Source organism: Thalassophryne amazonica, chromosome 17, assembly GCF_902500255.1.
Source record: "Thalassophryne amazonica chromosome 17, fThaAma1.1, whole genome shotgun sequence".
In the NCBI taxonomy this organism is placed as follows: Eukaryota; Metazoa; Chordata; class Actinopteri; order Batrachoidiformes; family Batrachoididae; genus Thalassophryne; species Thalassophryne amazonica.
The window spans coordinates 69,734,268-69,761,532 of NC_047119.1; the positions used below are offsets into that span (position 1 = coordinate 69,734,268).

At 41.4% G+C, this 27,265-nt stretch overlaps 1 protein-coding gene across 1 annotated transcript in view; it reads left to right on the forward strand.

Annotated features, from left to right (window-relative positions):
* Window positions 1-1,984: 1,984 nt before the first annotated feature.
* fpgs (folylpolyglutamate synthase) overlaps window positions 1,985-27,265 on the forward strand; it is a 111,437-nt gene continuing 86,156 nt past the window's right edge. The window contains exons 1-4 of the mRNA XM_034192367.1: window positions 1,985-2,200; window positions 19,409-19,537; window positions 19,637-19,690; window positions 23,891-23,955. Coding sequence (XP_034048258.1) covers window positions 2,060-2,200; window positions 19,409-19,537; window positions 19,637-19,690; window positions 23,891-23,955 — 389 coding nt within the window. The 5' untranslated portion in view covers window positions 1,985-2,059. The remainder of the gene's footprint in view (window positions 2,201-19,408; window positions 19,538-19,636; window positions 19,691-23,890; window positions 23,956-27,265) is intronic.

Here is a 27,265-nt window from a genome sequence, read left to right on the forward strand (position 1 = left end):
CTGGCTGCCGGTTTGTTTGTCTTTTTGTTTTCCTCCCAGGTGGCGTGCATTTGGGACTGAGTGGCTGTGTTGCTGAGGCTGTCAGGACCTCACCCTGATCACCTGCGACTCGTCAGGACTCACAGCTGTGGTGCATCTGGATGGATTGGAACATGTTGGCATTTAAGACTGGAGTGCACAGTGTGTATTTGCCAGAGACTCGACCTTGTGACCAGACGGGTGAGATCGTCGTCTCGGGAGCCATCTCATCAGCAGCGGATGCTGAGAAACGTCCAGGTTTGATGCACAGTCTGTGAAAGAGGAGGGGGTGAGGTCTCACGCTCGTCAGCACACTTCCTGAGGTACGTTAGATTTTGTGACTAACAGTTATACAGTCAGTAAATGTGGTGTCCCTCACACCTTATTGTATTGAGCTGTTTGTTAGTCATGTATCAGCTTCCACTGTGGTGGAGTTTTGTGAACTGGATGTTCCATGCCTGCAGGTTGGAAGCTGATCAGTAATCAAGCCAGGAAGTGTTTGCTGTTTGTACACCTTTAAGTGTTCTGTGTGTAGAGTGTGGACTCACATAATGGTTCCTTCTTTCACAGACTCGGTTGTTGCGGCCACCTGGGGGGTGTCGGCGGGGTCCTTGGGTCCGAAACAGCTTCTGGCTCCTGACCGTTAGCGCTGCTGGGAGCGCACCACGCCAGACCGCACCTTTCTGTATTATCACTGTTATGTATTAAATTCAGTTAGCCTTTGTACCGTGCTCTGCTTATTTCATACTGGGTCCTTCAAACGCTGGTCGGTTCTCCGAGCTGCGTCCGACACATAACATCAACCTTACCTTGTCTTGTTGCATTCGATCAATGTTTTCCTCTGCAACACCTCGCTTTCGAAGAAAATCCCATAAACCATTCTTATGGTGGTAATGGGACGTTTGCTCTGCCATGTCCTTGTTTTCCTGTAAATACATACGTTTTGTTGCTTCATTAACAATCTTGTGGTCTCCTTGTTAGCTATGCTACCTGTACGCTAGCTTAACAACAACAACTCAATCACGTCTGTCAGCGTATACGTTGCCATGACGTCACGTACAGCAAAACGTAACAAAACCACAGTTGTAAATAAACCGAGCTGTTAATTTACCCATACACAGAAATGAATTTACCTCTCGGTGGATGTACAGTACGTGGTTCTGAGCCAAGCAGTGGTCAATGTGGCACCTTTCCTGATCTCATAATTACGAGACAAGATCTCATAATAACGAGATCTTTTCTCGTAATTACGAGATCAGTGGTCAAATTTTTTTTTATCCAGTGAATGCAATACGCTTCCGTAATTATGAGATCAAGCTATTGTTTTTATTTATTTATTTTCTCTGTGTGTGTGTGTGTGTGTAATCGTTTCCGTACTTCCAGATGAATGAAACTCCTCCAGCGAGGCGAGGCACAGCTCGGGCACACAGACTGGCATGTGCCCGGGTGGGAGTGAGCCCCGCTGTGTCCCTCAGTGGTCGGTGGGTCTGTGTGAGTGAAAGCTGGAAGTCGCCCTGTGCTCCTCCCTGGACATTCATCCGGGAGCACTTCAGGGGGAAAATCCACACTTTGTGTTTGATTATAGTGTGTTATCATCGGCTGAGCTCAGCTCACGTCTGTGCTGAGGGACTGGAAGTACGGAAGTATATACATAAAACTATTTACACACCTGATCAAGATCTCGTAATTACGAGATCAGTGGTCAAAATTTTTTTTTATCCAGTGAATGCAATACGCTTCCGTAGGTATCTTCTTTAATAATAAAGCAATCTGAGGGCGTGGCTGCTCACTAAGTGTCCCTTCAGTAGCTTCAGTCGTCAGTCTGTGCATCCATACTCCTGTCCACATGGTGGCAGTAATGCTGCACCAAATTGTAAAGGGCCTCCACTTCAGAGAAGCGAAACTGTGGGAAGCTACACTCCACCACAGTAGGCGGCGGTAGTGCGCTTCTACGCTAGTTGCCATCCTCCTTGGAGCCCGAAGAAGAGTGTCGCTGCTCATATATGGCTGTGGCTTCCTGCAGGAGCGCGCGGCGTTTATTATGGTGTGGCGCGTGTGGCAGCGGGGTCCCGCGCGCCTGGTTCGCCTCGGGACCCGGATTAGGTTGTGCGGGATGGCGGTTGTTTCTGCGGGACGCTTCAGCACCGAGACGGCCCGGGACGTGTTAGCGGCGGACTACCAGGTACAGAAAATAATAAAAAAAAAGTCTTAATAATGTTCCCGGGACTGTTAGCCGGCGAGCTAACAGGTTCTTCTGAAAATAACAGAATTCGCGTCACGCGGAAGTGTAGCTGGCGGGTTTCACCACGTGCAGCTCTTGTGTGACATCCGAGTTACCCCAACAGTTTAAAAAAAGAAATGCACGTAACTGAAATTAAATTCGTCAGCAGGTTTACAGTCAGCAGAGCAACTTTAAGCAATACATCCAAAGAAAACAGGCAAAAGTTATCCAAAGTACTTTAGTCACGTGCCAAACGTCCCGACGAGATCACCGGCTCCGGGGACCCGGGACCCAGCGGAGCTCAGGAGCTGATTGAATTTGTTCGTATAAACATATATAATATATGCACATAGTGTTTGTTAGGGTAACACAATGAAACCAGATTCAGTTGTTTCCATTTTGGCCAGGGGCGTAGCACGAAATTCTGGGCCCTAGGTACTAGCCATATTGAAGACCCCCACCACACACACACACACACTGTTTTTATTAATGCAAACAACAAATTTCTAATGCATAGTCAAACCAGGTCTAAATCATGTATACCTTAGATCACACCTGGGAGTCAAAACCCTTTTTAAAGTTGGGGGTGCAACATTGAGTTGGGGGGTCTTGGGGACTAAATTGCACCATTTTCTAGAAAAATGGTGCAATTTGGTGCATTCCCGTCTGTTAAAATGCACCAAATTGCACCATTTTTCTAGAAAATGGTGCACTTTGGTTCCCCAACTCAATATAGCTAGCTTTCAAGCTCACCTCTCTTTTCAAAGAATTTGATTAGTAGCTGCTTTCCCTCATTTAGTTTTCTTTCCCTGTCCTTTTTTCTCTTCTTTTTTGAAATCCGGACTTTGATTTTTTTTTTTTTTAGGAAAGACGTATTTTAGCCTAAACACTAGGGCTGCAACTAACGATTATTTTACTAATCAGTTTATCGGTCGATTTATTTTTTCGATTAATTGTTTTGTTTTTTACTTAAATGTGCATTTTGCCATTATTTCTTTAAGTGAGTTATTATTAAAAGGCCTTTGTCACACAAAGGTGCTATTTTGTTCTGTACTACCTGCAGCTTCCCCTGATATTTCTTGGTCAGGCCAGAGTACCAAGATGAACGAGAATAGTCCATAGCCGTTTTGTTTTAATGTCAAATTTTTTGGCCTGTCTGTGCAAGAAGTTAAGTTTTGCATTAGATTTACTGATAATACTATCAGCATTCTGATCTCCACTAACCACCTGAACAAGGGTCAGACCACAGGGGTTCACCATCACTTGAAGGCAAAACCCTTCAAGTTATGACCACAATGTTTTACACACATATAACTAGTACCCCATATATGTGTATTCTACAATTAGTGGGGTATATAAGGCTAACATTGTGCGTTTTTGGTATGAAAAAATGAAACTTGGCAAACTTGTAGAGTGACCCCAGGTGAGCATTTCTGGATATGGAAACAAGTTGGCAGAGCCCCATGGTGGTGTCTTTGGGAACTAATGTTTTGCCAACTAACCGTATTCATGAACACATCCTAATATTGGGATAACTTTTACATTTCTTAATATAGAATCAAGAAACTTGGCAAATTTTGAAAGGAGAATGGGGTAAATATAATAAAAGTATTAAAAATTTCCTAAGTGCCCCCTGGTGACCAGATATGTAAGCTGTCCATATTGTGATATGAAACCGTCTCTTCCATTGTCTTTTATCTGAAAGTGTAAACTTTACAATATTGGATGAAAAGCAAATTGTAGAAAAGAGAATGAAGGTGAACTAGCTTAAACCAAAACAAACTCTTTGGGAATACGAGGTCTGTTAGAAAAGTCTCCGACCTTTTTATTTTTTTCAAAAACCTGATGACAATAAGTCCATTTCAGAGGATCAGTGCTGACTCTTTCTCTTAAAAGGCTTTATTTTACTCAGTGTGCGGCTTTGTAAACTTGTAGCGTCGCCTGTGGCATTGATTAGCTCTTCTTACATTTGTTAAAAATGGAGAAGACCATACTTCTCCGTTTTTTTGTGGGAATGTTACAGCGCCACATACAGGCCTGGCGTATGTACTACAGCATTACGAAGCCTCGGCAAATTTTCCTCAAATGTTTTTTGTAATAGAATTATTCAAGTTAGGGCTGCAGCTATCGATTATTTTAGTAAACGAGTAATCAGAATAAAAAGTACTTTTGCGTTTGTAAACAACATCTAGGGCTCTCCCCTAAGCAATGGCACAATATCGCACTACCAAAGTGTTGACATTATGCTGAAATGGTGATGGGGTGTGGCTTTGTTTTGTTTTCTCTAACTTTTAAAATTTGTGACTCGCACCGAGCAGAGAGAGACGGCAGCCAGTCAGTCCCCACATCGAGTGGACCGTGTAGTTTTAAAATATAGACAAGCACACTGCTTCACTTTAAATGCGCAGTCAGTCTATTTCAGATGATCATCGTGGACCCTCTTTCTCTTAAAAGGCTTTATTTTATTCTGTGCGTCTCATTGGAAAGCTGTAGCTATCATTGCTAATTTGATTAGCTGTTATGCTCTAGTCTTCTGTTTTGTTTTTTGTTTGTTTTTTGTTTTTTATTTTTTCTGGGGACGTTGCAGCGCCACACAAAGGCCTGGCACATGTACTACAACGTTAAACGAAGCGTCGAGGCACAGAATTTGCCTCGACCCTTTTTTGTAATCGAATTATTCAAGTTACTCGATTAATCGTTTCAGCCCTACTGTCAATGTTCCGTTTTGGTGGCATTCATCCTTGACCTAAAATACATAATACCAAATGGCAAATGTCAGCTCTCCCCAGTTTGTCGGTGATCAGAGTTACACATGCGGAGATGGTGGCAGAAGACATCAGACACACTACACTTTTCACTCTTGGTAACGGCAACTTGACACTTGGCTAAACTGACTAAACCAGTTGAACTACAAAAACCCACTGAGTTAATAACACTAACAACACTGTTAAACTAACCTGAACCACAATAACATTTAAAACCCTGAGCTCCCATGCTGCAACACAATGTCCATTGTTCACTGTTGTTGGATAATATTGCCAATTTCTCCAAAAACGTTACTCCTATCAACTTTTCTTTTTCGCAGCATTCATCCTTGACCAAAAATACATGTGCAAACCAACCGGCAAATATTAGCTCTCCCCAGTTTCTCCGTGTTTGAAGCCGTACACACGCACATACACAGATAGGGATGGGTATTGATGAGATTTTATCTATCAATGCCCTTATCGATCCGATTCCTTATCGATACCTCTTGTGAATTTTGTACTAAAAGTAGACTTTACAGGTTTTCTATGTATTTCAGTGAGTCTTAAAGTAAATAGATATGGAATTGGTCACTCTATCCTTGATCTCTGGACATAAATAAAAATAAACAAAACGGTGTTTCGCTTTGAAGTTATTAATTCCGACTGGAATCTATCATTCTAACTTGACTCGGCAGAGAGCCGCGCAGCATTTGGAGCTGTGCGAACAGAACGGAGGATGATTCTCATTTCTTTCTTGCAACAAGGCTGGAGTTCCAGTTAGTAACTTTAATCAGCACAAAAGTGACTCACGATTGACATTCAGGGATGAAAGTGGTGAAAAACAAAAAAAAGCTGAAACCCAAAATTACCCCCCAACACCACCTGCAGGAAAATGTTTGAATTCTAGAAGCTCTGTAATGCAATCTGGCACTATTCCAGACAATAAACTGGAGTGAGTGCAGCATCCATTTAGTTGAGGGGAAAAAAACCCCCAACTTATTCATTCCAGTAATATTATGCTCTTACAAGGATGCAGCAATTTCCTAGTTTGGCAGATAGTTCTGGAGGAAATCACTGAAGAAATTAACACATTGAAAACATGGTTTGACTGAAAACAAAAACTCTTATTAAACTTAAATAAGACAGGGATGAAATGGAGGTGTAAGAGTCACTAGGTGTTCACAGGAAACACTTATTTATTTCTGTACGTATTCATTTATTTATGTATGTTCATTGTTAGTTGGTTTTATATTTTCTGTTGTTTCTATTCAGGTTCTTTGTCTCTTTCTCTAAATTTGTACAGTAGTGTTCAGAATAATAGTAATGCTATGTGACTAAAAATTAATCCAGGTTTTGAGTATATTTCTTATTGTTACATGGGAAACAAGGTACCAGTAGATTCAGTAGATTCTCACAAATCCAACAAGACCAAGCATTCAAGCATTCCCACTGTAGCCAAGTGCTTGCTCACAGGGGGTCGTTTTGACCGTTGGGGTTTTACATAATTATTGTATGGCCTTGCCTTACAATATAAAGCGCCTTGGGGCAACTGTTTGTTGTGATTTGGCGCTATATAATTAAAAAAAATTGATTGAAATTGATTGATGATATGCACACTCTTAAGGCTATGAAATTGGGCTATTAGTAAAAAAAAAAAGTAGAAAAGGGGGTTTTCACAATAATAGTAGTGTGGCATTCAGTCAGTGAGTTCGTCAATTTTGTGGAACAAACAGGTGTGAATCAGGTGTCCCCTATTTAAGAATGAAGCCAGCACCTGTTGAACATGCTTTTCTCTTTTGAAAGCCTGAGGAAAATGGGACGTTCAAGACATTGTTTAGAAGAACAGCGTAGTTTGATTAAAAAGTTGATTGCAGAGGGGAAAACGTATACGCAGGTGCAAAAAATTATAGGCTGTTCATCTACAATGATCTCCAATGCTTTAAAATGGACAAAAAAAACAGAGATGCGTGGAAGAAAACAGAAAACAACCATCACAATGGATAGAAGAATAACCAGAATTGCAAAGGCTCACCCATTGATCAGCTCCAGGATGATCAAAGACAGTCTGGAGTTACCTGTAAGTGCTGTGACAGTTAGACGCCTGTGTGAAGCTAATTTATTTGCAAGAATCCCCTGCAAAGTCCCTCTGTTAAATAAGACGTGCAGAAGAGGTTACAATTTGCCAAAGAACACATTAACTGGCCTAAAGAGAAATGGAGGAATATTTTGTGGACTGATGAGAGTAAAATTGTTCTTTTTGGGCCCAAGGGCCATAGACAGTTTGTGAGATGACCCCCAAACTATGAATTCAAGCCACAGTTCACAGTGAAGCATGGTGGTGCAAGCATCATGATATGGGCATGTTTCTCCTACTATGGAGTTGGGCCTATATATCTCATACCAGGTATCATGGATCAGTTTGGATATGTCAGAATACTTGAAGAGGTCATGCCCTTGAAATGGGTGTTTCAACAAGACAATGACCCCCAAGCACACTAGTCATGGATGCTTATTCGCCATCTTTGGACGGATTTCCGTCTGTTTGCAAAATCTCGCCGTCTAAAAGAACTAGCAAAACATTTTTATTTCCTCAAATCCGTGTAATGGTATTTTAGCGGAAAAACTCGAAATTGCCGAGAAATTTATCATAAAATCATGGTGTGTTCAGGGTTCTAGCTAGCGCAAACTTGCGTTACGGTCTGTTACGCTATCATTTCAGACCGTTTTGATTCAATGGCTCATGGCTGTTTGATTCGCTGCTCTTCAGAAGCGGTAAGTCCGCTTCTTAACCCCCCTGAAAGCCATTAAAATATCATTTTTGTGTGGATTAAAGTCACTAACTGGGACTCTCGTCTTGTTGCAGTCAAGAAATGAGCTTCAAACGCTGCGTGGCTCTCTGACTCTGTCTCTCTGAGACAGTCTGCTCAGAATTAATAACTTCAAAACGAATCGCCGCTTTAAATAAAATAACACCTCTTACAAACATTGCAATACAGACAATAAACTACAATCGACTAAAAGGTTTTTTTTCTCCCAAAATGAGACGTCCTGCATTCTTTATAAACCTGACCTGCAGCTGCAGGAGCTCAGCTCATAGGTATGGAAAGACATTCATGCCAATAATAATGTCTGAAAGGAAATGCTTTTGACAAAAACTAACAGATTTTATTTCTGTTTATGTGCAGAGATCAAGGATTCACCATGTAGAGTTTATGTCCAGTGTTTAAGGATCCAGTAACCAATTTCATATTTATTTACTTTAAGACTCAATAAAATGTTCAATTTCAATTTAATCAGTTTATAAAGCACCAAATTACAACAAAAGCCATCTCAAAGTGCCTCACACAGAGCAGTTGAACATAAAAAAATAAAAAAAAAATAAAAAAAATCTAATACATAATTAAAAACAAGTAAAAGAATAAAACAGATAAAAAATAAAAACTATTCATAAGAAAGAATAAAAATAGGCTTTAAGGCTTGACTTTAAAGTACAGTAGATATTTTAAATTGATATTCATGTTTTGTACATCCATATTAATTTAGTCAGTATGATATTCAAATATGACTTTACACGGGAGAGAAACCAGGATGTGGAACATTGGTTGATGTGTTTATACTGTGTTTATGTGTAAGTATACTGTACAATGACTGATTAGATGCCATGTCAGTGTTCAGAGCAGACAAATAGGCTGACTGTATATGTATTTACTATAATAGTATGTATACACGGTAATGTCATCTGTGATGGCATACAAAAGTGAATTTATCCTAAGCAGAATCTCATCAGTATTATGTTATGTATCTTTATCTGGTCTGAAAGCATTATGAAGTTAACTAGTTCTTTGAATGTTGAGATTTTAATTGCCTAGTCTTTGAGCCCAATCAAAAGCAAACTAAATCAATAAAATTTTTTGCATGAGTTAGCTATATTTGTAAACTATTGTTATATTCTGTATATAATCCTACAGGATGGTACAACATGCCATACTGCATGAGATCACAAGAGAAATTTAATAGCTGTTTCAAGTCCAAATTTAATCCAAATAATGCACCACGGGGTACTTAATTTCTTAAAATTTCACTGCAAATAGTTGCTGTCTTTTAATTTACCAAGACTTTGGATTGCTGTCTTTTTTTTTTTCTCTCTCCCCCCCCCCCCCCCCCCCCATCCTAAGCATCCATGACTAGTAAAACGGGCAAAATCTTTGTTCTAAACCAACAAAATTAATGCCTCGCAGATGTGAAGAAATCATGAAAAACTGTGGCTATACAACTAAATGCTAGTTTAGTGATTCACAGGATTGATAAAAAAGCAGTTTGAACATAATAGTTTTGAGTTTGTAGCTTCAACAGCAGATGCTACTATTATTGTGAACACCCCCTTTTCTACTTTTTACTAATAGCCCAATTTCATAGCCTTAAGAGTGTGCATGTCATGAATGCTTGGTGTTGTTGGATTTGTGAGAATCAACTGAATCTACTGGTACCTTGTTTCCCATGTAACAATAAGAAATATACTCAAAACCTGGATTCATCTTTTTAGTCACATAGCACTATTATTCTGAACACTACTGTATGGGTACTGTACTGGAGAAAACCTGGTCTTGTTAGGAGAGACAGCATCCATCCCACTTTGGATGGAGCAGCTCTCATTTTTAGAAATCTGGCCAATTTTCTTAAATCCTCCAAACCGTGACTATCCAGGGTTGGGACCAGGAAGCAGAGTTGTAGTCTTACACACCTCTTTGCAGCTTCTCTCCCCCTGCCATCCCCCCAATACCCCATCCCCGTAGAGACAGTGCCTGCTCCCAGACCACCAATAACCAGCAAAAATCTATTTAAGCATAAAAATTCAAAAAGGAAAAAATAATATAGCACCTTCAACTGCACCACAGACTAAAACAGTTAAATGTGGTTTATTAAACATTAGATCTCTCTCTAAGTCCCTGTTAGTAAATGATATAATAATTGATCAACATATTGATTTATTCTGCCTTATAGAAACCTTTTTACAGCAGGATGAATATGTTAGTTTAAATGAGTCAACACCCCCGAGTCACACTAACTGCCAGAATGCTCGTAGCACGGGCCGAGGCGGAGGATTAGCAGCAATCTTCCACTCCAGCTTATTAATTAATCCAAAAACCCAGACAGAGCTTTAATTCATTTGAAAGCTTGACTCTTAGTCTTGTCCATCCAAATTGGAAGTCCCAAAAACCAGTTTTATTTGTTATCTATCGTCCATCTGGTCGTTACTGTTAATTTTCGGACCTTTTGTCTGACTTAGTGCTTAGCTCAGATAAGATAATTATAGTGGGCGATTTTAACATCCACACAGATGCTGAGAATGACAGCCTCAACACTGCATTTAATCTGTTGTTAGACTCGATTGACTTTGCTCAAAATGTAAATGAGTCCACCCACCACTTTAATCATACTTTAGATCTTGTTCTGACTTATGGTATGGAAATTGAAGACTTAACAGTATTCCCTGAAAACCCCCTTCTGTCTGATCATTTCTTAATAACATTTCATTTACTCTGATGGACTACCCAGCAGTGGGGAATAAGTTTAATTACAGTAGAAGTCTTTCAGAAAGCGCTGTAACTAGGTTTAAGGATATGATTCTTTCTTTATGTTCTCCAATGCCATATACCAACACAGGGCAGAGTAGCTACCTGAACTCTGTGAGTGAGAGAGATTATCTCGTCAATAGTTTTACGTCCTCATTGAGGACAACTTTGGATGCTGTAGCTCCTCTGAAAAAGAGAGCCTTAAATCAGAAGTGCCTGACTCCGTGGTATAACCCACAAACCTGCAGCTTAAAGCAGATAACCCGTAAGTTGGAGAGGAAATGGCGTCTCACTAATTTAGAAGATCTTCACTTAGCCTGGAAAAAGAGTCTGTTGCTCTATAAAAAAAGCCCTCCGTAAAGCTAGGACATCTTACTACTCATCACTCTTGCTTGCCTGTACTGGTGGTTGGCTCTCACTGCGGTATTGTATCACTTCCTGTTCCGGAGCACAGCGGTGTTTTGCTGTATCTGTTAGCTGTTTAATCTGCGCAGTTAGTTTGATCTAGTTAACTAGATAACGATTTGTTTCACAGTGTAATCTTCACGTGCCTTAACTAAAGCACTCCCTCTGCTGAATCACCTTTAAATTATTTACACATTATTCACTTTGTGTGTTTTTAGGAATCCGCTAGCTTAGCGCAGCTACTAGCTCTTAGCCGATTTAGCGTGGCAGCTTCTCCTGTCTCTCCCGCACTTTTCTGCTCTGGGTGTGAAATGTTTAGTTATTCTTCGGCCTCCTTTAGCAGTAATGGTACTTGTAATAAGTGTAGCTTATTCGTAGCTTTGGAGGCCAGGCTGGGCAAATTGGAGACTCGGCTCCGCACCGTGGAAAATTCTACAGCTAGCCAGGCCCCTGTAGTCGGTGCGGACCAAGGTAGCTTAGCCGCCATTAGTTCCCTTCCAGCAGATCCCGAGCAGCCAGGAAAGCAGGCCAACTGGGTGACTGTGAGGAAGAAGCATAGCCCTAAACAGAAGCCCCGTGTACACAGCCAACCCGTTCACATTTCTAACCGTTTTTCCCCACTCGGCAACACACCCACCGAGGATCAAACTCTGGTTATTGGCGACTCTGTTTTGAGAAATGTGAAGTTGGCGACACCAGCAACCATAGTCAATTGTCTTCCGGGGGCCAGAGCAGGCGACATTGAAGGAAATTAGAAACTGCTGGCTAAGGCTAAGCGTAAATTTGGTAAGACTGTAATTCACGTCGGCAGTAATGACACCCAGTTACGCCAATCGGAGGTCACTAAAATTAACATTGAATCGGTGTGTAACTTTGCAAAAACAATGGCGGACTCTATAGTTTTCTCTGGGCCCTTCCCTAATTGCACCGGGAGTGACATGTTTAGCCGCATGTTCTCCTTGAATTGCTGGCTGTCTGAGTGGTGTCCAAAAAATGATGTGGGCTTCATAGATAATTGGCAAAGCTTCTGGGGAAAACCTGGTCTTGTTAGGAGAGACGGCATCCATCCCAAAAACCAGTTTTATTTGTTATTATCTATCGTCCACGTGGTCATTACTGTGAGTTTCTCTGTGAATTTTCAGACCTTTTGCCTGACTTAGTGCTTAGCTCAGATAAGATAATTATAGTGGGCGATTTTAACATCCACACAGATGCTGAGAATGACAGCCTCAACACTGCATTTAATCTATTATTAGACTCAATTCGCTTTGCTCAAAATGTAAATGAGTCCACCCACCACTTTAATCATATCTTAGATCTTGTTCTGACTTATGGTATGGAAATTGAAGACTTAACAGTATACCCTGAAAACTTCCTTCTGTCTGATCATTTCTTAATAACATTTACTCTGATGGACTACCCAACAGTGGGGAATAAGTTTCATTACACTAGAAGTCTTTCAGAAAGTGCTGTAACTAGGTTTAAGGATATGATTCCTTCTTTGTTCTCTAATGCCATATACCAACACAGTGCAGAGTAGCTACCTAAACTCTGTAAGTGAGATTGAGTATCTTGTCAATAGTTTTACATCCTCATTGAAGACAACCTTGGATGCTGTAGCTCCTCTGAAAAAGAGAGCCTTAAATCAGAAGTGCCTGACTCCGTGGTATAACTCACAAGCTCGCAGCTTAAAGCAGATAACCCGTAAGTTGGAGAGGAAATGGCGTCTCACTAATTTAGAAGATCTTCACTTAGCCTGGAAAAAGAGTCTGTTGCTCTATAAAAAAGCCCTCTGTAAAGCTAGGACATCTTACTATCAATCAATCAATTTTATTTATATAGTGCCAAATCACAACAAACAGTTGCCCCAAGGCACTTTATATTGTAAGGCAAGGCCATACAATAATTACGTAAAAACCCCAAAGGTCAAAATGACCCCCTGTGAGCAAGCACTTGGCGACAGTGGGAAGGAAAAACTCCCTTTTAACAGGAAGAAACCTCCAGCAGAACCAGGCTCAGGGAGGGGCAGTCTTCTGCTGGGACTGGTTGGGGCTGAGGGAGAGAACCAGGAAAAAGACATGCTGTGGAGGGGAGCAGAGATCAATCACTAATGATTAAATGCAGAGTGGTGCATACAGAGCAAAAAGAGAAAGAAACACTCAGTGCTTCATGGGAACCCCCCAGCAGTCTAAGTCTATAGCAGCATAACTAAGGTATGGTTCAGGGTCACCTGATCCAGCCCTAACTATAAGCTTTAGCAAAAAGGAAAGTTTTAAGCCTAATCTTAAAAGTAGAGAGGGTGTCTGTCTCCCTGATCCGAATTGGGAGCTGGTTCCACAGGAGAGGAGCCTGAAAGCTGAAGGCTCTGCCTCCCATTCTACTCTTACAAACCCTAGGAACTACAAGTAAGCCTGCAGTCTGAGAGCGAAGTGCTCTATTGGGGTGATATGGTACTATGAGGTCCCTAAGATAAGATGGGACCTGATTATTCAAAACCTTATAAGTAAGAAGAAGAATTTTAAATTCTATTCTAGAATTAACAGGAATCCAATGAAGAGAGGCCAATATGGGTGAGATATGCTCTCTCCTTCTAGTCCCCGTTAGTACTCTAGCTGCACCATTTTGAATTAACTGAAGGCTTTTCAGTAAGTTACTACTCATCACTAATTGAAGAAAATAAGAACAACCCCACGTTTCTTTTCAGCACTGTAGCCAGGCTGACAAAGAGTCAGAGCTCTATTGAGCCGAGTATTCCTTTAACTTTAACTAGTAATTACTTCATGACTTTCTTTGCTAATAAAATTTTAACTATTAGAGAAAAAATTACTCATAACCATCCCAAAGACATATCGTTCTCTTTGGCTGCTTTCAGTGATGCTGGTATTTGGTTAGACTCTTTCTCTCCGATTGTTCTGTCTGAGTTATTTTCATTAGTTACTTCCTCCAAAGCATCAACATGTCTATTAGACCCCATTCCTACCAGGCTGCTCAAGGAAGCCCTACCATTAATTAATGCTTCGATCTTAAATATGATCAGTCTGTCTTTATTAGTTGGCTATGTACCACAGGCTTTTAAGGTGGCAGTAATTAAACCGTTACTTAAAAAGCCATCACTTGACCCAGCTATCTTAGCTAATTATAGGCCAATCTCCAACCTTCCTTTTCTCTCAAAAATTCTTGAAAGGGTAGTTGTAAAACCGCTAACTGATCATCTGCAGAGGAATGGTCTATTTGAAGAGTTTCAGTCAGGGTTTAGAATTCATCATAGTACAGAAACAGCATTAGTGAAGGTTACAAATGATCATCTTATGGCCTCAGACAGTGGACTCATCTCTGTGCTTGTTCTGTTAGACCTCAGTGCTGCTTTTGATACTGTTGACCATAGAATTTTATTACAGAGATTAGAGCATGCCATAGGTATTATAGGCACTGCGCTGCGGTGGTTTGAATCATATTTGTCTAATAGATTGCAATTTGTTCATGTAAATGGGGAATCTTTTTCACAGACTAAGGTTAATTATGGAGTTCCACAAGGTTCTGTGCTAGGACCAATTTTATTCACTTTATACATGTTTCCCTTAGGCAGTATTATTAGACAGCATTGCTTAAATTTTCATTGTTACGCACATGATACCTAGTTTTATCTATCCATGAAGGCAGAGGACACACACCAGTTAGCTAAACTGCAGGATTATCTTACAGACATAAAGACATGGATGACCTCTAATTTCCTGCTTTTAAACTCAGATAAAACTGAAGTTATTGTACTTGGCCCCACAAATCTTAGAAACATGTTGTCTAACCAGATCCTTACTCTGGATGGCATTACCCTGACCTCTAGTAATACTGTGAGAAATCTTGGAGTCATTTTTTATCAGGATATGTCATTCAATGCGCATATTAAACAAATATGTAGGACTGCTTTTTTGCATTTGCGCAATATCTCTAAAATTAGAAAGGTCTTGTCTCAGACTGATGCTGAAAAACTAATTCATGCATTTATTTCCTCTAGGCTGGACTATTGGAATTCATTATCAGGTTGTCCTAAAAGTTCCCTGAAAAGCCTGCAGTTAATTCAAAATGCTGCAGCTAGAGTACTGACGGGGACTAGAAGGAGAGAGCATATCTCACCCATATTGGCCTCTCTTCATTGGCTTCCTGTTTTTTTCTAGAATAGAATTTAAAATTCTTCTTCTTACTTATAAGGTTTTGAATAATCAGGTCCCATCTTAGGGACCTCATAGTACCATATCACCCCAATAGAGCGCTTCGCTCTCAGACTGCAGGCTTACTTGTAGTTCCTAGGGTTTGTAAGAGTAGAATGGGAGGCAGAGCCTTCAGTTTTCAGGCTCCTCTCCTGTGGAACCAGCTCCCAATTCGGATCAGGGAGACAGACACCCTCTCTACTTTTAAGATTAGGCTTAAAACTTTCCTTTTTGCTAAAGCTTATAGTTAGGGCTGGATCAGGTGACCCTGAAGCATCCCTTAGTTATGCTGCTATAGACTTAGACTGCTGGGGGGTTCCCATGATGCACTGAGTGTTTCTTTCTCTTTTTGCTCTGTATGCACCACTCTGCATTTAATCATTAGTGATTGATCTCTGCTCCCCTGCACAGCATGTCTTTTTCCTGGTTCTCTCCCTTAGCCCCAACCAGTCCCAGCAGAAGACTGCTCCTCCCTGAGCCTGGTTCTGCCGGAGGTTTCTTCCTGTTAAAGGGGAGTTTTTCCTTCCCACTGTCGCCAAGTGCTTGCTCACAGGGGGTCGTTTTGGCCATTGGCGTTTTTCTGTAATTATTGTATGGCTTTGCCTTACAATATAAAGCGCCTTGGGGCAACTGTTTGTTGTGATTTGGCGCTATATGAATAAAACTGATTTGATTTATAATTTATATAATAACTAATCATTAGATTATTAATATATAACCAAAAATAAATTTAAAAAGTATTTCAATTTGTAATACTTTTGTCTCTTTTACGACAACAAACGCTTGACAGCTGCAACTCCATAATGCTAACTTTAACATTGAAAATGCCATAGACATGCTAACGTGTTAGCATCGGTCCCATTTTTAAGTTATAAAATACATCTATCAACTGTTTCAGAAGACCATAACAGGTCGGTTTAATATAAAAAAGGTAAATAATACTCACAGCCATATGCTCTTTAGGGTTTTAGTGGGGGAAAATTAAGATAAGCGAAAGAGGGTAAAAAAAAATGAATCAACGAAGCAATGATCGAAGCACTGCTTCGATCTGCAAATCACTGGTTCAAGGTTCAAAGCAAAGCCATGCTGCAGAAAAGTTGATTACAGACCTGCTGCAGGGTCTGTAATCGATGTAGAGAAATTATAATTTTCCTGACAAACACCCCCAAAAACAACAGCCACTAGGAAGGACCGATAAGGGAAACGTTAAGTAAAAAGACTATTGATGTCGGTGGATCGAATCATTTCTTAACAATACCCAAAAGGAACCAGTTCTCGATACCCATCCCTATACACAGAGGCCACTTGGCGTATTTTGTACGGACGTATGTATGTATGCGTCACCAGGCAGGGTTCTTGAGCAGAACCCTGTAGCAGAGATCTTAAGCAGAAACAAAGCTTATAAACACCCACCCCTTATATACATACATGCATATATACTCATTGCCATTGTTTGACCTTTACTTTGGAGACCAGACATTCAACACAGTCAAAACTATTCCATTTATTAATCCTATTAACCCATCTCAAAGCCATTTAAAAATGTCATTCATGAGTCACTTTTGTGCTTATTAAAGTCATTAAGTAGGACTCTTGTCTTGTTGCGGGCAAGAAACAAGAATTGTCCTCCGTTCACACAGCTCCAAACGCTGTGCCGCTCTGCTGTTAAGTTAGAATCCGGTTGGAATTAATAACTTCAAAGCGAATCACCGTTTTAAATCACATGACGCCTCTTTCCAAACGTAATACAGACGGCAGGAAAATAAGTATTTGAACACCCTGCAATTTTGCAAGTTCTCCCACTTGGAAATCATGGAGAGGTCTGAAATTTTCATCTTAGGTGCATGTCCACTGTGAGAGACATAATCTTAAAAAAAAAAAAAAATCCGAAAATCACAATGTTTTTGTTTTTATAATTTATTTGTATGTTACTGCTGCAAATAAGTATTTGAACCCCTACCAACCAGCAAGAATTCTGTCTCTCACAGACCTGTTAATTGTTCTATAAGAAGCCCTCTTATTCTGCGCTCTTTACCTGTATTAATTGCACCTGTTTGAACTTTTTACCTTTATAAAAGACACTTGTTCACACACTCAATCAATCACACTCCAGCCTGTCCACCATATCCAAGACCAAAGAGCTGTCTAAGGACACCAGGGACAAAACTAGACCTGCAAAAGGCTGGGATGGACTACAGGACAACAGGCAAGCAGCTTGGTAGAAGACAACAACTGTTATGGTTATTTATTAGAAAGTGGAAGAAACACAAGATGACTGTCAATCTCCCTTGGTCTGGGATTCCATGCAATATCTCACTTTGTGGGGCAAGGATGATTCTGAGAAAGCTCAGAACTACACAGGAGGACCTGGTCAATGACCTGAAGAGAGCTGGGACCACAGTCACAAAGATTACATTAGTAACACATGATGCTGTCATGGTTTAACATCCTGCAGGGCAGCAAGGTCCCCCTGCTCAAGCCAGCACCTGTCCAGGCCCATTTGAAGTTCACCATTGACCATCTGGATGATCCAGAGGAGGTATGGGAGAAGGTCATGTGGTCAGATGAGACCAGAATAGAGCTTCTTGGAATCAACTCCACTTACCATGTTTAGAGGATGTGAACAACCCCAAGAAAACCATCCCAGCCGTGAAGCATGGGGGTGGAAACATAATACCCTGGGGGTGCTCTTCTGCAAAGGGGACAGGACGACTGCACCGTATTGAAGGGAGGATGGATGGGGTCATGTATTGCGAGATTTTGGCAAACAACCTCAGTAAGAGCATTGAAGATGGGTCATGGCTGGGTCTTCCAGCATGACAATGACCCCAAACACACAGTCAGGGCAACTAAGGAGGGGCTCCGTAAGAAGCATTTCAAGGTCCTGGAGTGGCCTGGCCAGTGTCCAGACCTGAACTCAATAGAAAATCTTTAGAGGGAGCTGAAACTCCAAACCTGAAAGATCTAGAGAAGATCTGTATGGAGGAGTGGACCAAAATTCCTGCTGCAGTGTGTTTAAACCTGGTGAAAAACTACAGGAAACGTTTGACCTCTGTAATTGCAAACAATGGCTACTGTACCAAATATTAACATTGATTTTCACAGGTGTTCAAATACTTATTTGTGGCAGTAACATACAAATAAATTATTTAAAAAATCTTACATTGTGATTTCCGGATTTTTTTTTATTTTTTTTTTAAGAGTATGTCTCTCACAGTGGACATGCACCTAAGATGGAAATTTCAGAGCCCTCCATGATTTCTAAGTGGGAGAACTTGCAAAATCACAGGGTGTTGAAATACTTAATACTTAAGTTGTCTGGGTGCTCATTCCATGAGCTACGTCTATGTATCTGCTGCGTGTTCTGTTTGTCCATCTATGTGCGTGTTTGGGTGCATGTGTGCTGTTGAGGGTTAATAATTGTCCTCTTATGTAAAATAATCTGTGCCCCCCCATTTATACCTTCATCCCCCTTAATATAAATTAGCATTAATTACGTATTTATGACAACATGTAAAATACATTTGTCATAAATATATGAAACTGTTCATACTATTATTTCTTCCCTTGGTTCTTTCTGTAACACTGCCCCTCACAAAGTACAAACTCAAATTATTTTTAAATTTATTCAAAGTCACAGTAAAAATATCAGGCCTGGATTCCGTAGAACTTCTCTCACAGATGACATCCACCTTTACAGAACCCCGAATAATGGACACAGTTTTTATAAAGGATTACGTTGGGATGACAGAGGCAGACCTTATTTCGCAAAATCCTTCCCTTATTGGCCCCCGTGGGCATTCGAGGGAGCTCCAACCCCCTGCCTGAGACCCGCGCAGTAACGGAACATATATGTTTTATAATGTAACCTAACTCTCTTTGTCTTAAATGGTTAAACTGGTGAAATCCGGTTCGACATGCACATACCAACAGAGAACAAAGGAAAGTGAGTGAAAACTAACAATACAATCCTAATTAAAATAACTAATTTAATACCAAAACGAGTAAAGAAAACCATAATTGGACACACAAAGATATCTAACAACACACCCTCTTGACATGACAGTCATTTTTTTTTTTTTACACATTTGTGGATCTGGCTACACATGCACAAATCAAAATACACATTTGCAAATACTTTTGCTGCAATAATGGCTCCGTAGAAACCGTGGTTCACCCATGTAACACAAATTTTGTTGTGGTTCACCCATGTAACACAAATTTTGTTTTTTGCCACAGGATGCCATATGCACCCTGAACACGCTACAGACTGATGTCAGTGTCCTGCAGGCGATTCGACAAGAGCCACGTAACCTGGAGCTCCAGTTACAGGCGATGGTGCAATACCTTGGGAGAGTTGGACTCACAGTAAGTTGGATTGTGTTTGTTTCTTGGTGACTGTGAGATAAGACGTAATTATGGAAGTGTGTTGTGTTGAAACAGTGTGGATATCTGTGTGTTTCAAAGTTGGAGGAAGTGGATCGTCTCAGTATCATTCATGTGACAGGAACAAAGGGCAAGGTGAGCTTGCACATACTGTTCACCAATACAAGCTGATCATCCCTCACACACAGGAAATGATCAGTGTTTTTTTTTTGTTTTGTTTTTTTCCCCCATTTCATCACACACACACACAAAAACAGTGTTTCCATAATAGTAGGGTATGCAAACCCCCAAAACAGGCTTGTTTTAGGTGGTAATGCATGATATAATTTTGTTTGATGTGTTTTTTGATACATAGGGTGATTCTGCACCGGGAAAAAATTGTTATCCCTTGCGATGTATTACTCCAACACACCTGAATCCAATGAAAGACTCATTAAAAGCCTGCTAACGAGTCTTTCATTCACTTATGGGTTCACTTACGAGGTTAGGCTGAAAAGTTCTAAGGCTCCCCATGAAGGAGTAATGCATTAACTGCATTATAGTGAGCCTTAGAACTTTTCAGCCTACCCTCGTATGTATTGTATTTTCGGTTATTCAGTATTCTCATGCCTCTAGATCATGACTGTGAAAACTCCGCGGATCCGAGGAATTCCACGGATTTCATCGTGGGGGTGGGGGGGGGGGGGTGTTAGTGTTGTACTCTGTGATCGTCACTGAGTTTTTAAAATGCCTATTGCAAAGTGTTTCCTTTTTTACAACATCGTGTAGGTCCGCGGACACTGATCTGTGTTACAGATACAAAGTCCTTGGATACGCGGAACTTCGCGGAGTTAAAATGACACTCAAAGCATGGCTGTTACGACAGTTGTCGTAAAGCGGGACTGGTTGGTTGCTGCGGTGATGCCGTGTGGCTCCTGCAAGAAAGATACAAACCTCTAGTGGCCACGGAGCTCTGCGGCTGTGGTTACCGAGACTGTGGCGCTGCGGATTTTTCCGCAAACTTTCAGTAAAGATGCTAAGACGAAGTTGTTCTTTGGCGTATCGCAATGATCAGCAAGTATCTGAAGGCATTGCCTGAACTTACTTCAATCTCACAAGAAACCCTTGACATGGTCCTCATGATGGATGACGTTCTGCAAAGAAATACTTCATCAGTGAAGGAGGACAACTGTGTTTCAAATATAATCAAGGTCATTGGTGATAAGTTTATCAATCCATTCACGAACTGTTACTGAGTCCATGACAAACATTCCAACAGGTGAAGTAGCCTCTTCTACAGAGAAAAGGCTTGCTGCACTTAAGCTGGCAAAAGAGAATGATACAGCTAAGGTTGTTCCCCTTCACCTGAAAAGCAAACCAATATCAGAAGTTTCAAAACAAAAGGAGCTCCATCAGGAAGATGTCATGCAGTCTTTGTGCTTTGCTCAAAATTTGGATGAAATACAGATGACTGCTGCATTTTTGCATGAATGGACCAGATATCCTAGTTCACTGTTTAACCCAGATAAGGATCACCCATGTGGTTTTGCAATGCATAAAGGCAATAAAGCAGACTTTGAAAGAGGCCTGTGGAATGTGAAACATGTCCATCAGATGAACCCAATAGATTTGTAAGCAGCACTGGTGTGACTGTGGATATGATGGCATTCGTACAGTGCTTTCAGGACATGGGCTGCACTGATTTCATTCAGCTTCAGAAATGTTGCCTGCAAAAGATGGATTCAGTGCTTCCAGATGGATGTCAAATAATTCACATTGTAGGGGATAGCTATGACGTCAAACGAGAAAGAAGCTCAAAGCAGGAAGAACAATGTCGCCGGGAGAAAGAAACTCGGTCACTGAAGGCCTTCATTCTTCAGCCTAACCTGCCCTTGCCAAAATGGGGGAAAAAAAACAATCATCAGTAAGAAAGAAAACAAGGGAAACCTTCTCAAATTTCTTCTGGACTCATGTTCCAATGGACAGAATATATTCCTGAAAGAATTCAAGCAATTTTCTGCGGCTTCACGCTGTCCCTCCAGCGTGTCCTGGGTCTTCACGGGGCCTCCTCCCAATGGGACATGCCCAGAACACCTCTCCAGTGAGGCGTCCAGGGGGCATTCGGAAAAGATGCCTGAGCCACTTCAGCTGGCTCCTTTCGATGTGGAGGAGCAGCAGCTCTGCTCCGAGCTCCTCTCAAGTGACCGAGCGCCTCACCCTATCTCTAAGGGTGCGCCCGGCCACTCTGCGGTCATGAGCCAAATCTCATGACCATAGGTGAGGGTCGGAACATAGATCAATCGGTAAATCGAGAGCTTTGTCACCCTGCTCAGCTCTCTCTTCACCACGGCGGTCCGATACAGCGACCTCATCACTGCAGATACTGCACCGATCCGTCTGTTGATCTCACGCTCCATCCGTCCCTGGCTTGTGAACAAGACCCCGAGATACTTAAACTCCTCCACTTGAGGCAAGGACACTCCACCGACCTGAAGAGGGCAAGGCACCTTTTTCCGGTTGAGAACCATCAATCAAAGGTAATGAACAGAACCGGTGACAAAGGGTAGCCCTGCACTGCAGCCAACGTGCACTGGAAACAGGTTTGACTTAGTACCGGCAATGTTTGCCAAGCTCCTCCTGCGGTCGTACAGGGACCGGATAGCCCTTAACAAAGGACCCCGTACTCCCGGAGCACCCCCCACAGGGTGCCCTGAGGGACACAGTCGAACGCTTTCTCCAGATCCACAAAGCACATGTGGACTGGTTGGGCGAACTCCCGTGAACCCTCGAGCACCTGATGGAGGGTGTAGAGCTGGTCCAGTGTGCCACGACCAGGACGAAAACCACAATGCTTCTCCTGAATCCGAGGTTCAGCTATGGGTCAAATTTTCCTCTCCAGTACTCTAATAGACCTTACCGGGGAGGCTGAGGAGTGTGATCCTCCTATAGTTGGAACACACCCTCCAGTCCCCCTTCTTAAACAGAGGGACCACCACCCCAGTCTGCCAATCCAGAGGGCACTGTTCTCAACTGCCACGCAATGTTGCAGTGGCGTGTCAACCAAGACAGTCCCACAACATCCAGAGACTTAAGGTACTCGGGATTTCATCCACCCCAGGAGCCTTGCCACTGAGGAGCTTTCTGACCACCTCGGTGACTGCGGCCTGAAGACCCTGGCAGTAATTAGACAGGACTTATGCTGATCACGGATGGACAAAAGGCTTTCGTAATACTCAATGGCCATATTTTGGCCTTGAGTAAAAATCAAATGGACTCAGTGTTGTTACTGTAGTTTGGACAAATAGTCAGGTGGACACTTGACTGCTGACCCACAGTGTACAAACTGTGTCAAAACAATATACAAATAATGAATGTTTAGGAGTTCAATGGTATGAATATTTTGAGGTGAAAGCTGGAACATGCCATTCAACTCGGCTTTGCCTTGTTGAATGGTATGTTCCAGCTTTCACCTCATGAAGTATTCGTACCATTGAAAGAATGTAAAAACATTGATTATTTGTTTATATAATGGCTAAAATAGATCCTTGTTATTTCACATTTTATTAATTTATAAACAGAAAAGGGACTTACATTTTGGTGTTCCACTGTAATGTGTAATCCAGTGATGCTGTGCACTGACTTCGGACTTCCATTTAAAGGGAAAAAAAAAAAGGGGGGGGGGGGGGGGAGACTGAGTAGTTCCACTCAGCTGTTATATAAAATCCAATATGTTGTCCAATGCACATTTGTCCATCTTGCTTATTTTAGGAATTTAAAAGTCCCCATGTTAAATTGTGGCATACCAACACATGCTGTGAAGTGCACAAGTGCTACATGGAGTTCCTGCCATTAAACTGGTCCACAGGGAAATGCCGTGTTAAGTGTATAGAAAGATGGTTAATTGTGAAGGCAAAGCTGTTTTGTTTGTGTACATGTGTTTTAGTGTATAAACTTCTTATTGATTTATTTATTCTTAATTATAGTGGGGAAAGCTTTGGCATTCAATGTATTTTAACTGAGTGCTACGTTCACAGTGGTACGACAGGTTTTAGAAACATGTTTATTGTTGAACTACTAGTTCTCAACCTCTGGTTCACTGTCAAAGGATTAGTGGTCCAGAAAAAAGGTAGCATTATTATGCAGCAATAATTAAAATGCACATTCCCTTTAAACATTTCCCAAATTCGCTTTTAGTACCAAGAAGTTTCATTGAGGTTTTTGTTAAATGGAGAAACCTCATGTGGAGCGTGTAGCTGTTTGCAGCCTGTGATTAGGCAGTTACAAGCAGACAGCACTCTGTGAAACACTGTGGTGTCGATTAAACGGTGGTTCAAAGTCTCTCTTTTTGTTTGACAGGGATCAACATGTGCGTTCACCGAGACGATTCTGCGAGGTTATGGTTTCCGCACAGGATTTTACAGGTACACCTTTCATATGGTACTGTACTGCTGTTTTCTGACTGATAGAAAAAAACTTGAACTACGGAAATCTGTGGGTGGTTTGTAGAAATGGAAGCAAAGGGGAGAATATGCCTTAGAATTTCATGTACTTTAATGTCCCACAACTCTGCTCTATTGAGTTTTTTTTTTTTCTCTTCGACATTTAATCTTCTGTGTCTGAACTCCTGCTATCAGTTCTGCTGTCATTTTGTTATGTGATGTGAAATATTTCCTGTTTGACATTAAATGGTCATTTCAATATGAAATGTCTGTGCAGGAAGGATTTAATTTGCACTAACTCATTGCTGAAAATATCAATACAATTTTAAATTTTAATCATGATATTTGGGTCCCACCAAATAATGAAGGATGAATGAGCCACGCAGCTTGTTGTTTTTTTTGTTTTTGTACGGGAGGGTTTATTTGACTATCGTGGGACTTTTGTGGCTCTTATAGGCATTATCTTCAGTTAACGAGACTCCTCTCTGAGCGTGGCGCTAATTTCAAGATGTTCAAAATTTAGCAACAACAGCGTGGGGCAGTTTCAATCAATCAATCAATCAATTTTTTTTTTATATAGCGCCAAATCACAACAAACAGTTGCCCCAAGGCGCTTTATATTGTAAGGCAAGGCCATACAATAATTATGTAAAACCCCAACGGTCAAAACGACCCCCTGTGAGCAAGCACTTGGCTACAGTGGGAAGGAAAAACTCCCTTTTAACAGGTAGAAACCTCCAGCAGAACCAGGCTCAGGGAGGGGCAGTCTTCTGCTGGGACTGGTTGGGGCTGAGGGAGAGAACCAGGAAAAAGACATGCTGTGGAGGGGAGCAAAGATCAATCACTAATGATTAAATGCAGAGTGGTACATACAGAGCAAAAAGAGAAAGAAACACTCAGTGCATCATGGGAACCCCCCAGCAGTCTACGTCTATAGCAGCATAACTAAGGGATGGTTCAGGGTCACCTGATCCAGCCCTAACTATAAGCTTTAGCAAAAAGGAAAGTTTTAAGCCTAATCTTAAAAGTAGAGAGGGTGTCTGTCTCCCTGATCTGAATTGGGAGCTGGTTCCACAGGAGAGGAGCCTGAAAGCTGAAGGCTCTGCCTCCCATTCTACTCTTACAAACCCTAGGAACTACAAGTAAGCCTGCAGTCTGAGAGCGAAGCGCTCTATTGGGGTGATATGGTACTACGTGGTCCCTAAGATAAGATGGGACCTGATTATTCAAAACCTTATTAGTAAGAAGAAGAATTTTAAATTCTATTCTAGAATTAACAGGAAGCCAATGAAGAGAGGCCAATATGGGTGAGATATGCTCTCTCCTTCTAGTCCCCGTCAGTACTTTAGCTGCAGCATTTTGAATTAACTGAAGGCTTAGGTTTGTGTACGAGGTTTTAGAGGCATGTGCGTGGTGCTTACGAGGCTGCTAAAAGCCCATCATCCGTGCGCCTGGCAGCTACGCAGAACCTGAGAGGCTGCCCTCTTCCACCTACGCTGGATGCTGTATATAAAGTAATTATTCTGTAGGATTAATCATTTTCTGCCAAACCTTGGATGCTGAAAACACCTCTAATCGCTTCTGAAATCACAGAGGACTGTTTCATCTGGATGCGTGTTTCCCCCCCCCCCCCCCCCCCCCTCATTCCTGCTCCATGTGGAATGTATTTTGAACAGCTTAAGGTAGCTGTTTTTCATGTTTTCATAGCTTGATGAAACAGTTCCTAGCTGTAAAAGTATGTCTATGGTTGATTTTAATATCTTGTTAATGGATCACATGAGCTCCACTGTGTGTGTGCACTGACATAGTAACCCATCACACTCCAAATGAGCATTTAGGCAGAACGCCAGCTCACAGAAGTGATTTTTCAGTCAATAATGGATAAACACAAAGTTAAAATTTGGATGACTGTGTGAAAGTGACTATTTACCTTTTTATAATTTACCTTAAAAACTGATTACCTGGCCTTTAGTGTCATTTTTTTCAGCACAACCTCACCAGTGTGATTTCAGTTGTTCTTTCATTCTGACATACTGCATTAAAACAGTGCCCCAATATTCACCCCAAAGCATAAAATTTGCATCAGAAAAAAGTTTATTACTGAAAACCAGAAATATTTTTAATGAACCATTTTCATAACTTAGAATGTAAATAGAAATTGTAAACTTCAAAAAATGTAAAAATCTAGCATAAACAAAGTAATATACAACTATTCACATTAAAATGCAGGAAAAGCTTCAGGTGTTTTTTTTTTTTGTGGCTATTTACATGCAATAAAATGCCACACAAATTATTTTTGTGCCACTCAGAAAAAAGATTCCTGTTCATTGCACATCAGAATCCCAAAAATTATACAGATATTCCACCTCAATATCCATGTGTACTTTCCCTAATTCCTTGTTTTTGTAGCATTTTTATTGGTGTTGGTACCGACTGTCCTGACAGTGTTAGTAGCCAAAAACAAACAAACAAAAACAATAGAAAAAGGTGCTTTGGACTTTGCCGTTGGTGGTGGTGGGGGGGGGGGGGGGGGGGTCCTCTACCTGAACTCCTGTGTTCTCCACCTGTGGAGTCTGCTGGGGCAGTGTGTGTCTCCACCCTGCTCTGCTCCAGGACTCTTCGCTGGAGCAGAAGCCCATGAGTCCTGTAGAAGATGGAATGAGAAACATGCAGTCCAATCCACTGTGCAAATCTGTGCGCACAGATTGGTGAATCCACCTGCTCTTTCGTCCAGACCAGAACAATAAAGTCCACTTCATCATCAGATTGATCAGACTCTCATGACGCACTCCGCGGTTCGATCGTCTTAATGCAGTTTAAAAAAAAAAAAAGACTTGATGCACTGTAAGACGCCTGATTATTTTGACGCATTAAATAAACTGTACCACACTATACAATTATAGACTTTTGATGAGGCGTACCCGTGATTATGTGGACCTGGTCAGGATAATCACGGGTACACCGAAATTAAGTCTGTTTTGTTATATGGTAAACAAGAAAATTGGGAGTTTGTCAAACATACTAAAACTGAAAAATCAGTCTCAAGTTTCAGCTCTTTATTATTACTGTCATACTGCACCAACTGGTCCAAAATACTTCATGAGCACAATCTCTAAAGCCTCTTTCACACCGGGGCTGCCTCGAGCTTCCTGTGGTGTCATGACGATGCAGGAATGTCTGCATCAGGTGCAGCAGGGGGCAGAGAGGTGAGAACACAGCCTGCAGGTTCTCTGCACGGAGGAATCAGAGTGCAGTTTGGTTGCAGACAGACTGTGCACTCTGGTTTATCTTC